Source organism: Dromiciops gliroides, chromosome 4 (assembly GCF_019393635.1).
Source record: "Dromiciops gliroides isolate mDroGli1 chromosome 4, mDroGli1.pri, whole genome shotgun sequence".
Taxonomy (NCBI): domain Eukaryota; kingdom Metazoa; phylum Chordata; class Mammalia; order Microbiotheria; family Microbiotheriidae; genus Dromiciops; species Dromiciops gliroides.
Window position 1 is genome coordinate 117,589,602 of NC_057864.1, and position 14,598 is coordinate 117,604,199.

General features: G+C 37.6%; 1 protein-coding gene across 1 annotated transcript in view; it reads right to left on the bottom strand.

Moving 5' to 3' along the window:
- Positions 1 to 14,598, bottom strand: part of USH2A (usherin) — a 1,082,898-nt gene that overhangs the window by 861,499 nt on the left and 206,801 nt on the right. The window contains exon 14 of the mRNA XM_044004202.1: positions 2,312 to 2,475. Coding sequence (XP_043860137.1) covers positions 2,312 to 2,475 — 164 coding nt within the window. The remainder of the gene's footprint in view (positions 1 to 2,311; positions 2,476 to 14,598) is intronic.

Sequence of the window (14,598 nt, forward strand, 5' to 3'; positions counted from 1 at the left end):
AATAATTAAACACTATAAAACAACAGAAGCTTGGTACAGTAGGATGTTGCTAATTTCCCAGTCAGTCAGTAAAAAAATTCACTTATTTATTATTCAAGTAAAATATATGTCACTTCAAGAGGCAGAGAAATGCTCAGGGACATTAACTTTGGGACAATTCTTAAGATTTTGTCTCATGACCAAGAATAAGCTCTTAGATTTTTGGAGATGATATTATATTGGAAAGCAAAGGTGGAGTATGTGCCCAGTATCCTCAAAAAATCATTGCCATCTATTTTTATATTGAGGTGAATCATAAAAAAATAGCAGAGCCAACCTCAGAATCCTTCAGCACTAGGTGTGTATAGTGCCAATACAAAATTCAGTTTGAAAATTTCACATATACCTACACCCAAAAGGTATGCTAGAAATAAGTCAAAAGCAGCACTGTGTAAAGAGAAAAAAATTAAACTTTGCATTTGGAGCCACTAGTTTTAGTCTCAGGTCTGCCCCTAAAGAGCCTTATGACTTCATGGACCTCAGTTTCCTCATTTGTAAAATGAAGACATTGGGTAAAATAATCTTTGAAGTCTCTTTTACTTTTGACATCCATCTATATGTTTAATTAGTGATGATGAACAAAAATTTGTCAGGTGCCTACTATGACCCAGATTCTTAGACACTGAATAAGATAATTTTCCATGTGTAACTACATAAAGGCATAGACATTCACAATGCTGCTTTTCAGATTACATGCCTTAAAATGTTCAGGCATGACTCTATGACAGAAACATCAAGGTACACTGGAGTGACGAAGACCTTAAGTCAAATTCAATCTCTGATCTTTACTAACCACATGACTCTGTGGCAAGTCACTTAACCTGTTTACCTCAGTTTCCTCATCTGTAAAAGGAAGATAATAATAGTACTTATTTACCATTATGGTTGTAAGAATGAATAAGAAGTTATTTATAAAATGCTGCACACATGCCTAGCACTTGTTGGCATTAAATAAATGCCAACAAATTCCTTTCCTTTCTATTAAACTTGAGGCAGTACAGTATAACAGAAATGTTGGCCTATGAGTCAGGAAAAAAAGAACTAGGCATGATCTCCTTCCTTTGATACTAGCTATGCTTGTGCATAGGTACCTTGAAGTATCTAAGTTTCAGTTTCTTTGTCTTGAAAATGCAAATAATTGGGTTGGAATTAGACCTGTGATATCATTGGTATGGATTGCCAGGTAAAGAAACTCTCTTTACCAATGCAGATCACCATCTTCTATGTCTTCTCTTGGTGTTAAGGAGCTGAGGTCCCTGAGAGGTTAGACAACTTGCCTGGGGTCACACACCTGCTAAGTACAGAAGCAAAATTTGAACTCAGGTCTTCTGGGCTCCAAGATCATCAGTACATCAGAGTCTAGATGATGCTGCCACTCAAGATGGGAATAATAATAATAATATAAAGTATTATATTATATTAAACATATAATATATTATATTATATTCATTATAATATTATAAAATATGTAATATTTTATAGAAAGCAAATTATTATTATTGGTATTGCCTAGGGCAACTATGTTCCTGGATTGTTAGAAGAATCAAGTAAGAAAATATATCTTGAGCACTTTTTAAACCTTCAAGCACTGTGGATGACAGCCATCATAATTATTATTCACTTAATAACATACAAAGACAGCCTGAACACTCAGTCTTTCATCCACTCCAGATTCACAGTGGGTGCCATAGGGGTGATACTTGATAGCTCATTTCTTCCTTACCATCAAGTATACAGGCAGCACAACAGCCTACTGACTTGTGACAACCTGATATCACGTGGGACATTTCCTAGCATAAGGACTTATAGATGTCTCAGGAGACCATATGGAAGAATATGTGGCACACAATATAATGCTAACCATCAAGGATTCCTAAAAATATACCTTTACCTTTGAAGAAGGTAATGATATAAGAATTTGACATTAACATGAAGAAATCTTCCATGAGTCATGAAATTAGAGGGCTGAAAGGAATCTTGATTGTAAGGGTATATTATCAATTCTTTTTTTTTCTGTTCTTTTCTTTACAAGCAACATTATACTCAAACCACTAGCTCTAGATGAGGATAACCATATCCGAGAAAGTAGGTTCCATTACTACCTCTGGTAATTGACCTTTGTCTTTTACCTGCATTTTCCCAAATTAAGTGTAAATCCAATTTTTCCTTCTCAGTTCCCAGTGAAGAACCTGACATGCCATGTGTTAGTTAAAAAAAAAAAACAAAACAGAAAAAAAAACCTCAGTGTGTCTTTTAAGCTTCATATACTTACTTTTGCTGCAACCGAATGGGTTGTGAATATCTAAATGACTTGCACCAGGAACACAAAGATCACACTTTAAGCCAGTTACAAACTGTTTACACAAACATTGACCAGTGACTAGATGACAACTTTCATTCAAGGCTCCAGGGAGATGACAGTTGCATGGGTGGCATCTGTAAATAAAATAAATAAGTCATCAAAGGAAAACAACATTGGGCTTAATAAGTTATGTTAAATGTCATTCACAGTAGACCACAGTAGACCAAAGATAGTCAATTTTCCCCATGTGATAAAGAATTGAGAAATGCAACCCAAGTGACTCAAAATCTTGCTCACACCTCCCCCATAAAGTCTTTCCTAATTTAAATAATTAAAGTCCTCACTAAAACAGCTGTATTCAATTTTTTTTGGCAGTCTTCCAATGTATATAATAATCTGACCAGTGGTGTCCTCTTAAGGGAGACTAACTTATTCTGTCACAAAAAGACTCAGCTGTTTCCTCATCTATAAAATCAAATGTATTAATTCCCTACTATGTGCCAGACACTGTGCTAAGTGCTGGGGATACAAAAAGAAGCAAAAGGTAATATCTCCCCTCTGAGAACTCTCTATCTAACAGGGGAGAGAAAAAGGAAATTAAAATGTAGAAACAGGCTGTATAAAGGTATAATAGGGCATAACTAAAATAGGGAAGGCAATGGAATTAAAATTTATGAAAGGCTCCCTGAAGAAGGCAGAATTTAAGTTGGGCCTTAAAGAAAGCCAGGGAGGTCAGTGGTTGGAGTTGAAGAGGGAGAGCATTCCAGAAATGAGGAATAGTCAATGAAAATGTCCATAGAGGTGTCTCATTCATGGGAAAGCCGAGAGACCAGTGTCACAGGAATGAAGTATAAAATGAAAGAATTGGACTAGATGACCTGGAGTAAGATCAGTTTCTAGGTCTAAATTTAGGCTCCCATGATCCTTTTTTTTTTTTAAATATGGTTACTAAAATTATAGGAACAGAAGAATGCCACAGACATAATAAAATTGATCTTTGACAAACCTCTCTGATAGAAAGGGAACATAACATAGTATAGTAGAAACAGAAATGGGAGTAGAGTCAGAGTTCTTGGATTTAAATCTTGGCTCTGGTACTTAATATATGTGTGATGTTCAGCAAGTAACTTAGTAACTCCATCTATAAAATCAGGGCACTGTATTAGCTGGATTCATTCAAGTTCTAACTCTCAGTTTCCTCATTTGTCAGATGAGGATAAAAATGTCTATAGTACCCATCTCATAATGCAGTTGTACAGCCCAAATAAGATAATGTATGTAAAAAGTTCTCAAGGGGGCGGCTAGGTGGCGCAGTGGATAAAGCACCGGCCCTGGATTCAGGTGTACCTGAGTTCAAATCTGGCCTCAGACACTTGACACTTACTAGCTGTGTGACCCTAGGCAAGTCACTTAACCCCCATTGCCCCACAAAAAACAACAAAAAAAACAAAAAACAAAAAGTTCTCGAAAGTTTAATAAACAATTGGCTATTGTTATCATCAATAATTAACGTCTTTCAGGGGAAAGCCAATCCTGATATTAAGTCAAGTCAAACATAATTCTGACTCTTATGACTTTTTAAAAGATAAATTCTAGAAATAAGTTCGTTAATTCATTCATCCATTCAACAGATACGTATTGAGCCTGCTACACAAAAGATTTTAGTTGCTGCGGATTATAGTGTGGTATACTGGAAAGGACTGGTCTTGAAGTAAGTAAACCTGAATTTGAATCCTAGCTCTTTCATTTAGTTGCTATGTGACTACTGACAAGTCACAAAAGTTCTCTGTGCCTCAGTTTCTTTACTTAGAAATGGGGATCTAACTATTTATATTATCTACTTTCGACAGTTGTTGGGAAGAAACTGTTTTGTAAATCCCAAAGCACTTAATTGACACTGATTATTAATGAAAAATAGTCCTTAATCCCCAGGATTTGTTCATCTACTTATGCTTTTAGAATCATGCACTACTCTTTGAATTTCATGTGCCAGTATTCCCTTCCGTGAGTGTAGGTATTTGGGAGTTAGTTATAGCATTAGGGAAAAAAAAAATTAAATAAGCTATTAGCTAGTGAAGGAATTCCTTAGATTTAATTTAAATGTTTTTTGTTGAGTCATGTAAAGAATTAATTGTTATTTGAGGTTTTTATGCCTTGGCGCGCACTGCCCTGGGGTTCCACAAACCGCAAGGTGCTCCACCCATTGGTTGTAGTCATTGCCAGGGCTCTGGCACCTCACCTCATCAGCACTTGCCAATGCCTACATGGGCCTGGCAAAATTATAATGATTGGAAGCCTAGTGAGGGCAGTCATGTGACTGTCAGAGTGGCCATCTCATTGGCTGGGGCTGTGTGGGGTGTTTCTAGGTTTGGAGGAGGAGAATTGGGCATTCTAGGTGGAAGCTGGAAAGCAACAGGCATTCTGCTGGGTATTTTCAGCTAATTCCTGGACGGTGGTATTTTTTCAGGTATTATAATTTCCCTTTCCCCATTTTATTTCCTTTCCCTTGATCCTACTGATCCTGTTTGTGTTTTGTTTTGTTTTTTTAAGTTCGTTCTTGTTAAAAATAAATCTTGTTTTGTTTTGAGGGAGGCTACCGGTCTCCTTCCTTGCCCCAATATTGCGGTGAGCTATAGCTTAGCTAGCACTCCCCATTTAAAAATTGGTCCCCACAGTCATTTGTTGTGTCCAACTCTTTGTGACTCTATTTGGGGTTTTCTTAGTGAACATACTAGAGTGTTTTGCCATTTCCTTCTCCAGCTCATTTTCTAGATGAGGAAACCAACACAAACAGGGTTAAATGACTTGCTCAGGGTCACACAGCTAGTAAGTATCTGAGGCCAGATTGGAACTTGGGAAGATGAATCTTCCTGACTTCAGGCCAGGCACTCTATCTACTATAACACCTATATGCCCCAGTTTAAAAGATAAATAAAGAGTATTGTTTATGCTTGTAAGAAAATAGGCTTTCCTTTCTGATATGTAAAATATTGAACTGTTCTGGTTCACAGAAAGGAGAAGGTAGAAAAATGGTAGTTGCCTCTACAGCATAATGCAATGAAATTAAAAGCCCTGAAGAAGCTATATTCCCCCAGTGCTTACCACAGTGCCTTGCACATCAGAAGAACTTAGTAGTTGTTAATAGTCAAATTGGGGGGCGGCTAGGTGGCGCAGTGGATAAAGCACCAGCCCTGGATTCAGGAGGACTTGAGTTCAAATCTAGCCTCAGACACTTGACACATACTAGCTGTGTGACCCTGGGCAAGTCGCTTAATCCTCATTGCCCCGCAAAATAAAATAAAATAAAATAGGCTCTCAGGTATGTAATAAACACAAATCTCCTTTATAACATGCCATCTTGTTCCCACTTACAGACCTCTATAATGATGGGGAACTCACCACCTCCTGAGCCAACCATTCCACTAATGCATACATCCAGCAGTTTTAGCCAGAAGCCCTGACGACCTTCTCCTCCCAGACTCCCTCCTTTCTCCCTTTCTCTCTGTTTCTTCTTTTCTCTCCATGTTTCTTCTTTTTTCTGTTTTTCTCTCTGTTTCTCTCTCTCTCTCTCTCTCTCTCTCTCTCTCTCTCTCTCTCTCTCTCTCTCTCTCTCTCTCTCTCTCTGAGAATTTATGTGACTTGTCAATAGTCATATAGTAATTAAATGAAAGAGCTAGGATTAAAATTCAGGTTTTCTTACTTCAAGACCAGTTCTTTCCAGTATCTTTCCAGTATTTGCCACACTATACTCTACAGCAACTAAAGACTTGCTTGTAGCAGACTCAACACATATCTGTTGAATGGATGAATTAATTAACCAACTTATCTCTAGAATGGAACATAACTTTTTTTTTTCCCCTGGGCAATTGGGGTTAAGTGACTTGCCCAGGGTCACACAGCTAGTAAGTGTTAAGTGTCTGAGTCCGGATTTGAACTCAGGTACTCCTGAATCCAGGGCTGGTGCTCTATCCACTGCATCACCTAGCTTCCTGAGCATAATTTTTTTTAAAAAAATGCATGAATCAGAATTATGTTTGAATTGAGTTAATATTAGGATTGGCATTCCCCTGACAGACGTCAATGGATGACGATAACAATAGCCAATATTTATTAAACTTTCAAGAATTTTTTACATATATTATCTTATTTGGGCCTCACAACAACATTATGAAGTAGGTAGTATAGACATTTTTATCCCCATTTTGCAGATGAGGAAACTGAGGCACATAAAAGTTACATGATTTGTCCAGGGTCACACGACTCTTAAGGGCTAAAGGCAGGTCTTCCTGACTCTAGATCTTACTTTTATCCATCATGCCACATTGCCCCAAATTGATAGTAGGTATAAAAAATGTCCCAAATGAGACAGGAAGGTCTAAATATGTAAAGCGAGAGTTGAATTAGTGAAGTAGAAGTCCTTGAAGAAAAAGGCACCAGAGTCCAATATAAAATCTTCCTCTATTGTTATCCAAAGGGAATCCAAATCTAAGTTTTCCAATGTTTTTTCTTCATATTCTTCAAGAATCTGGGGGCAGCTAGGTGGAACAGTGGATAAAGCACTGGCCCTGGATTCAGGACAACCTGAGTTCAAATGTGGCCTCAGACACTTGACACTTACTAGCTGTGTGACCTTCGGCAAGTCACTTAACCCTCATTACCCTAAAAAAACCTCATATTCTTCAAGAATCTATAATTTAATCGCTTTGAGCACTCCCTCCATGAATATGAATCACAAGGCCTCCAGATATTCATGAGTTCAGATTGCCAAAAAGTTTCATAACCTGAAGAACAACCTTCTGGTGATGAGCCTTTCAGATTTGGCTAGATGGGTCCTAGGCTGGCAGTCAGATAATTTGTCACTAAGCCCTTTCTCAAAGACTTCTCAGATTGGTAGGATTACCAACCTTGTACTCTACTGGATAGCCTTCAGCAACCCAGGGTCACCTCCACATTGTGAAAAGATATTAGAGTGAAACTTTTCTGGAAGAGAGGGTTTTTCCCCTTATACACCAAATGACATATTATTTTCTTCACTTCCCTCCCTGAGTTGATTAACGAGGAAGAATAAAAGTAAGCTCTATGAAGGCTTAGTGGTAACTAATGTGGGTGGGAGGCTAGTGAGATTTGGAGGCTGGAGAAAGGAAAGAAAACTTAATAACAGCACTTGGAGACATGAAAAGGGTACAAAGGTTTTGTGCTCATTTTGTATGGGAAAGATGGCACTGAAAAACTGGGAAACTATAGAGAATGATACAGATCCATAAAGTATGGCAGGAAGCTAGACTCCTAAGAAGAAAAGGAAAATATCCCATTCTCTATCACTTTTCCCTTCAGAGAACATCATGGTGAACAAAGGATTAATGGGGCCAAAGAACCTGTCTGAGAAACTCTCCTTTTCACAAATGTGACTTAAAAATATTATTCATTTTGGGACAAATAGTTTTTCATTAAAAGATCTTGATTTCATTTTACTCCTTTTAATAAAAATTTAAGAGGAAGCTATGTGCTGTATTTGGTAGAGAAGACGAGAGCTCGAATTCTACCTCAGACTTGATGATCCAATAAGAACTCTTCTGAGCAGCTACATGGCCCAGTCAATAGAGTACTTGGCTTAGAGTCAGGAAAATTCATCTTCCTGAGTTCAAATCTGGCCTCAAACACTTACTAGCTGTGTGACCCTGAGCAAGTCACTTCACCTGTTTGCCTCATTTCCTTATCTGTACAAGGAACTAAAGAAAGAATTGTCAAACCACTCCAGCATGTCTGCCAAGAAACTCCCCAAAGGGGTCACAAAGAGCCTTTACAAGACAAAAAGCAACAAGATCTCTTCTAATTCTAACTCTATTATTCTAATTTGTGATCAGAATCTATGATCTGATCATTTGGTATCTTTTCTACTCATTTAGCAATTAAACTCTACGCTACCATTCTTTTTTTTTTTGGTTACTTAGCTATGGGTGTGGTAGAAGGGAAAGGCTGAATGCAAAAGACCCAGGTTCAAACCCTGTCTCTTGTTTATAACCTGTTTGACCCTGGATTTCACCTTCCTCATCCATTAAATGAGGGTTGGATTAGATGGCCTATAAGATCCCCACCAGGCCAAGATCTATAATCGTATGAAAATATTATGGTGCAGATCGTTTGTACTTTTTAGTTCTGTGTCAGGATACCAAGGATTGCTGTACCTGTATTTTCTCAGATTTCCCAAGAAAAGTTACCTTTACTTGAGTCAAATTTCCTTCCAAGTTAAATCAAAGTCAGTTACCTTCTCTTGAGTCAAGAGAGGTGAGAACATTCTCCAAAGCATAACCAGGCCCTTCCTGCCATGAGAGGCTTCCTGACACCTAAATCTGGGCAATTTAGTTTAGGCCTCTGAAATAACATCAGATACCATATTTTCAGTTCTGCCCAGTGAGTATACTACGATGCACCTCTTAATAGTTTGAGATCAATGACTATAACCAGTGAAGCAAATATTAGGAAACAAATTATCCACTTTCTATCTGCAATTTCTGGGCCTCAGACTTGCCCAGAAAAATTATTGCACTGGCATTTTATTAACTGTGATAGGAACTGAAATGTGTTACCTCTGAAAAGAATTACTCTAACAATTAGCCCACGGCAATGGTGTTGATTAGCATAAGCAATCTTGGCACTACAAATTATTAAGAACAAAAAAAAAAGTATGTATGCCTAAAGACCACCTTTAACACAGAGTTCTTTGTGTGACACATTTAAAACCAGTTTAAGGGTATCATTCACCTATCTTTTCTATACAGCAAAGGTCTTTCTTTATTAGAGTTCCTCTACCCCACTGCAACTCTGATTGTGTGATCTCCTGGGTAATCATTCAACACCCTTAAAAAGGCTGATAAAAGCTAAAGCTGCAAAATAAACTGCAAATTTGTTTTATGGACTAATATCCTTTTGGGAATAAATAAAGTACATTCTCTCTTGGAAACCACTATACTCTAGTTTGCCATCTTTTTTTTTAAAAAGGGAGAGAAAAGGACATTTTGTATTTCTTTTTAAAAAAAATATTCTGGGTTCTTTCATCTATACACATGACCTCAAAAATCCCTCATTCATATAGTGGTTTTTGCTTGGACTATTTAGTTATTTCCACAGCTGAAGAAAAATGCCCTTTAAAAAATAAGATTGAAGAATCCTGGGAGAGACAAAGATGGTTTATTTGTTCTTGATTTCATTTTACGCTATTACTTAGCATACATGTTGGTGTGGGGCCGGGGGGGGGGGTGTTGGGGATGTGGCATTGATGTTATGGTGACACTCATAAACATTGAAAGACAAGCTTCTGCTCCTGCAACAATTATTTTATTGCACCACTCATGAATAAGGGTCTCCTGAGAATTTCAGTTTTCATTACCATTCACTCATGAGACAAACTTATTTTACATACAGTACATTTACAGTAATGGTTCCTAGTGTCTAACATTGTTCCTTTCCTAGATGTAGCTTCCTTCTCTCCCAGCCAACTACCACTCATCTAACTATACCTTCATTCAATCAATATCCATGGGATATTAACCTGTAAGCCCAAACTAAATAAATCCCTTCCCACAAAAGCATACTGTACTTTGAGTAATTAAAAACGGCTGTGCTTGACTTTCTGGCCTCTTATCCAGGCAGAAGCCTGACTGTTGTGATAACTGTTTGATTTTTGATTGGTGGGAATTCTGCCTGATGGGAACCTTTGGATTGGATCCTCTCTAAGTGGTGTTGTTTATTCCTCTAAAGTAAAGATCATGGGGGAGTCTTGTTGATTAAGATTTAAGTACAATGGTGCCTCCAAATTTTGCAGACCCACAAATATAATTTTCTACATTCTCTTGGACTGTTTACCAAATAAGCTACAAGTTTCATGTCATTTTATAAGTGCTTCCTCCTCAAGAGCTCCTTTTAAATGAGATAGATCTCACATTTATTAAAACAGAATTATATATAATAAAAGAAAAGACATTTTCAACTTGGAAAGAGAAAAACCAAACTAAGATGAATTGTGATATTGATTTTGCCAGGATAAATGGTTTTTGTAATATTAATATAAAGAAACCTTTATTACATTGACTCTCTAGGTACAGCTCAAGCTTCTCCCGCAATCTGTTTAAAATCTTCATTTTTCATCCTTATGGGAAAACCTCACTTGCTAAATGGATTTCATAAACAGTAATCTGTCAAGATTTATATAGATAAACAATTTGTGATGTTTATTGACCAGTTCATTACGGTAAACAAAACAGGAGTAAAGCATTGCTAATCTTGGCCAGCAATCATGACCATTATAGCTCTGTTTGGAACCCTAGGTAACTAAATGTTGCCTGAGATACAAATGGGAAAACAGTTAATTTGCTTCTGTTTTTAAGATCACAAATCTCATATATTTTCCTCTCTCAAGAGCTTCTTCACCTTTCCCCCATTCAGGTGTGCAAACAGAAGGGGAGTCAGAACCTGTTTACTATTCTTAGAGTAATACCTCCATTAAAAAAAAAAAAAGGATGCATTGGAAAAATACAGTTTGTCATCAGAAGCTTGATCGTCTAAGATAGAAATAATTTTTTTAAATAACATTGAATTTAGAGTCAAAGGTCCTAGGATTAAATCCTGGTTCTCCAGCTTACTCCCCATAAATGACCTTAGGAAAGTCAGTTAATCTATTTGGGTCTCAGTTCTTCATCCCAATGAAGGAACTGGATTAGTTGGATCCTGTGAGTAGAAGGCAAGCAGGGGAAGTCTACCTACCTGGCTAGTGTATCTTCCAAACAATCCTTCACCACTCTGAGGTCACTCTTCCCTCAATCCAGCCATGGTAGGCTAGGCCTTCTGACCCTTATCCAACAGATAATGGCTTCTATGACTTCCTTCAATACTCAGCTCAATTCCAAACTTCTCCAATAAGTCTTTTCAAGTCCCCCTCTCAGAGACTACCTCCCATTTACATTGATAAATCTTGTATATACATCGTTTTTTGTGTGTTTATCACTCCATTAGGAAGTCATCTCCTTGGGGAATCTAGGTGGCACAGTGGATAAAGTACCGGCCCTGGATTCAGGAGGACCTGAGTTCAAATCTGGCCTCAGACACTTAACACTTACTAACTGTGTGACCCTGGGCAAGTCACTTAACCCCCATTGCCTCTCAAAAAATAATTTTAAAAAGCAGTCAAGAAAGTCATCTCCTTGAGGTCAGGCCCTGTGGTTATGCCTTTCTTTGTGTAACTAGGGTTTAGCATGGCCTATAACACTAAATAAATGGTCCTTGACTGACTGAATGGCTATGTGAAAGGGACCTTAAAAACCAGTTAGTTAAAAAGTGACTTGCCCAAGGTTACAGAAGCAGCAAGCAGTAGAGCTGGGATTTGAATGCAGCATGCAGCGGGTGCAACATACTTTTTATAAAAGCATATTTTAATGCCGCTTTTTACACCATATAGACATTTGTTGTGTAATCAGACAAGACCCATGTATTAGACAGTCAAGTCTCCAACACTCCTTGAAAAATAACACATAAGAATGGAATGTTCAAATACAAAAGGGTACAATTTTTCAAATATTGACAGGGGTACACAAAAGCTTTATTCAGCCTTGGTGCAGCCTCAAGCTTCCACTCTCAGAAGCTTGAGACCCGCCCCCCCACCAAGCCTCATTGAGGGGTTCACAAATTAAAATAATCTACACAAAATAGAGGAATCTCTAACTTTTGACAGCAACAAGGTACAGAGAGTGGTGGGGGAAGCTATTTGAAGTCAGCAGACCCACATTTCAACCTCAGCTATACTATTTGCTATCTGTATGAACTTGGGCAAATCACTTAACCTTGCTGTGCCCTAGTTTCCTTATCTGTACAATGATATGGTTGAACAAGATGGCTTCTGAGGCCCCTCCCAGTTCCAGATGTATAATTTGTCTAAATTACCTCTGAGGTTCCTTCTATCCCTGAACCTATGATTACACAAACCTCTCAGCTAAGAGTATTATAAGGAGAATGGACCTTTAAGGCATTGGGCATAACACTAGTGGAATGTTCAACATCCTTTGGGGAACAATGGAGAATATTAAAAAAAAAGTTCCCAAAGTTGTACTGAAACTCTTTCCCCAATATTTTCCACTACCATATTATAAAAAGAGACAAATTGACAATAAATGTATCTGATTGCTTTCTTCTAATTTACTTCTTTCAGTGATCTAGTTCTGACAAAAACCTCCAGTGGAGCACAATTTGGAATTTTGCATGTCATTTCTACACATGGTCAAATGTTATATTAAAACATTCATTGTAAAAAGAGCAAAAATGCCTCCTCCCAAAATTTGGGATCATGTGTAGGATTTCCTTTGCATTCATCACAGAGGAATGTTAGCATCTTGAGGGCAGGGACAGTTTTTATTTTGGGTTTTGTATCCATAACACCAAGCACAGTTCCTCACTGGGCTTAATCATTCATTGTTTTTTAGTGTAGTGGAAACAGTGCCAGATTTGGGGTAATAAGATCTTAGCTTGTAACCCTGCCTCTGCCACCAATTTCCCAATGTTACCTTGGGAAAATCACTTCATCTCTCAGGGCTTCAGTTTTCACATCTGCAAAATAAGGGGGTTGAAATAAATTACCTCTACATACCCTTTTAACTCCAATGATGATTCTGTGATCTTATAGATTGATTGAAAGTCCTGAAAGTTTGAAGCAGGTCCTACAGATTCCATGAATAGCCTGGAGTCTGGCTGTCCTCAATTGAGAACTCAAGGGGAAAATTATATTCCAGCCATAACTGTGCTGATAATAAGAAGAATAACTAGTTTTCAACATAAGGAATTTAGGAATAAGTCAAATCAATAAGAATTTATTAAGCACCTACTATGTGCCAGAAATTATGCCAATCACAGGGAATACAAAAACCCCCAAAAGTCCCTGTTCTTAATAGTAGTAGTAGTAATGATGATGATGATTCCTATTATGTCCCAAGCACTATGCTAAGCATATTTTTACAAATATCATCTCATTTGAGCTCTCAAGGAGTACAAAGTCAAGACTACTTACAAACAACTAGATACAAACTAGATGTATATAGCATAAAATGGGACTAATCTCAGAGTACAGGGACCAAGATTAAGAAAGGATGTGTAAGAAAGGCTTCTTACAGCATGTGAGATTCTAGCTGAAACTTAAAGGAAGTCAGAGATGCCAAAAGAGAATTCCACAAAGAACAATCATGTAAGATGCACAAGGGCAGGAGATCGTGTTCAAGAAACAATGAAAAGGCCAGTGTCACTGGTCAGTAAAGTACATAGGAATGAGTAAAGGGTAAGAACACACAGAGAGCCAGATCAGGAAATATTTTCAGAGCCAAATAGAGAACTTTATATTGAACCCTGGAGGTCGCAGGGACTAAGATAAAATAGGATCCAGGCATTTTCTCTAGCTGTCTCTCATCCCTAGAATGCTTTTCCCTGTTTATCTCTAACTACTTACCTCCCTGATTTCCTTTAAGTCCCAGCTAAATTACTATCTTCTACAGGAAGCCTTTCCCAACCGCTCTTATTTTTAGTGCCTGTCCTTTGATATATATTTCTTATTTACCCTTGATATAGCTTGTTTTTGCATTTGTTTGTTGATTCCCCAATTAAACTGTAAGCTTCTTGAGGTCAGGAACTATCTTTTGCCTCTCTTTTTTATCCCTAGCACTTAGCACAGTGCCTAGCACACAGGAGGTGGTTTAATAAACATTTATTGAATAACTGACAGGTGGTAAAAGAATGTGACAGAGATGGCATACCTGTCTGCAGATTAGAGTAAGATATTATCAAATATAACATGGGGAAAGTCTGTTGGATTATAGAGAACAGGTAAGGTGTGATCAGTCAGTCAATAAGTATTTATTAAGCACACTGAGAACCCAAGGAAGACAGAAGTTATTGTCACAAGGTAAGTAAAGATAGCATAAGTAAATGCAGTGTATAAATATGGATCTGAACAATGTGTTGACAATTGTAGGAAAGGAACTGAACATGACTCCTTTTGTGTTGAATTATTTGGGGGTCAAATTCAATTTACTTTTTTATTACACGGATTTTGAATTGGCCAATTGTTTTATTTCACTGTTTTCTATGCAGGGTTTAGTCATTTTTCTTTCATGTGTCAGAAATAAATGGGGGGGAACTTTGTTCTCAGAGCAGCTCGTGGGCATCTCTACCCCTCCTCCATTGTTCTGATAGGTACCTTTTGAAGAATAAACTACTGAAAAAGA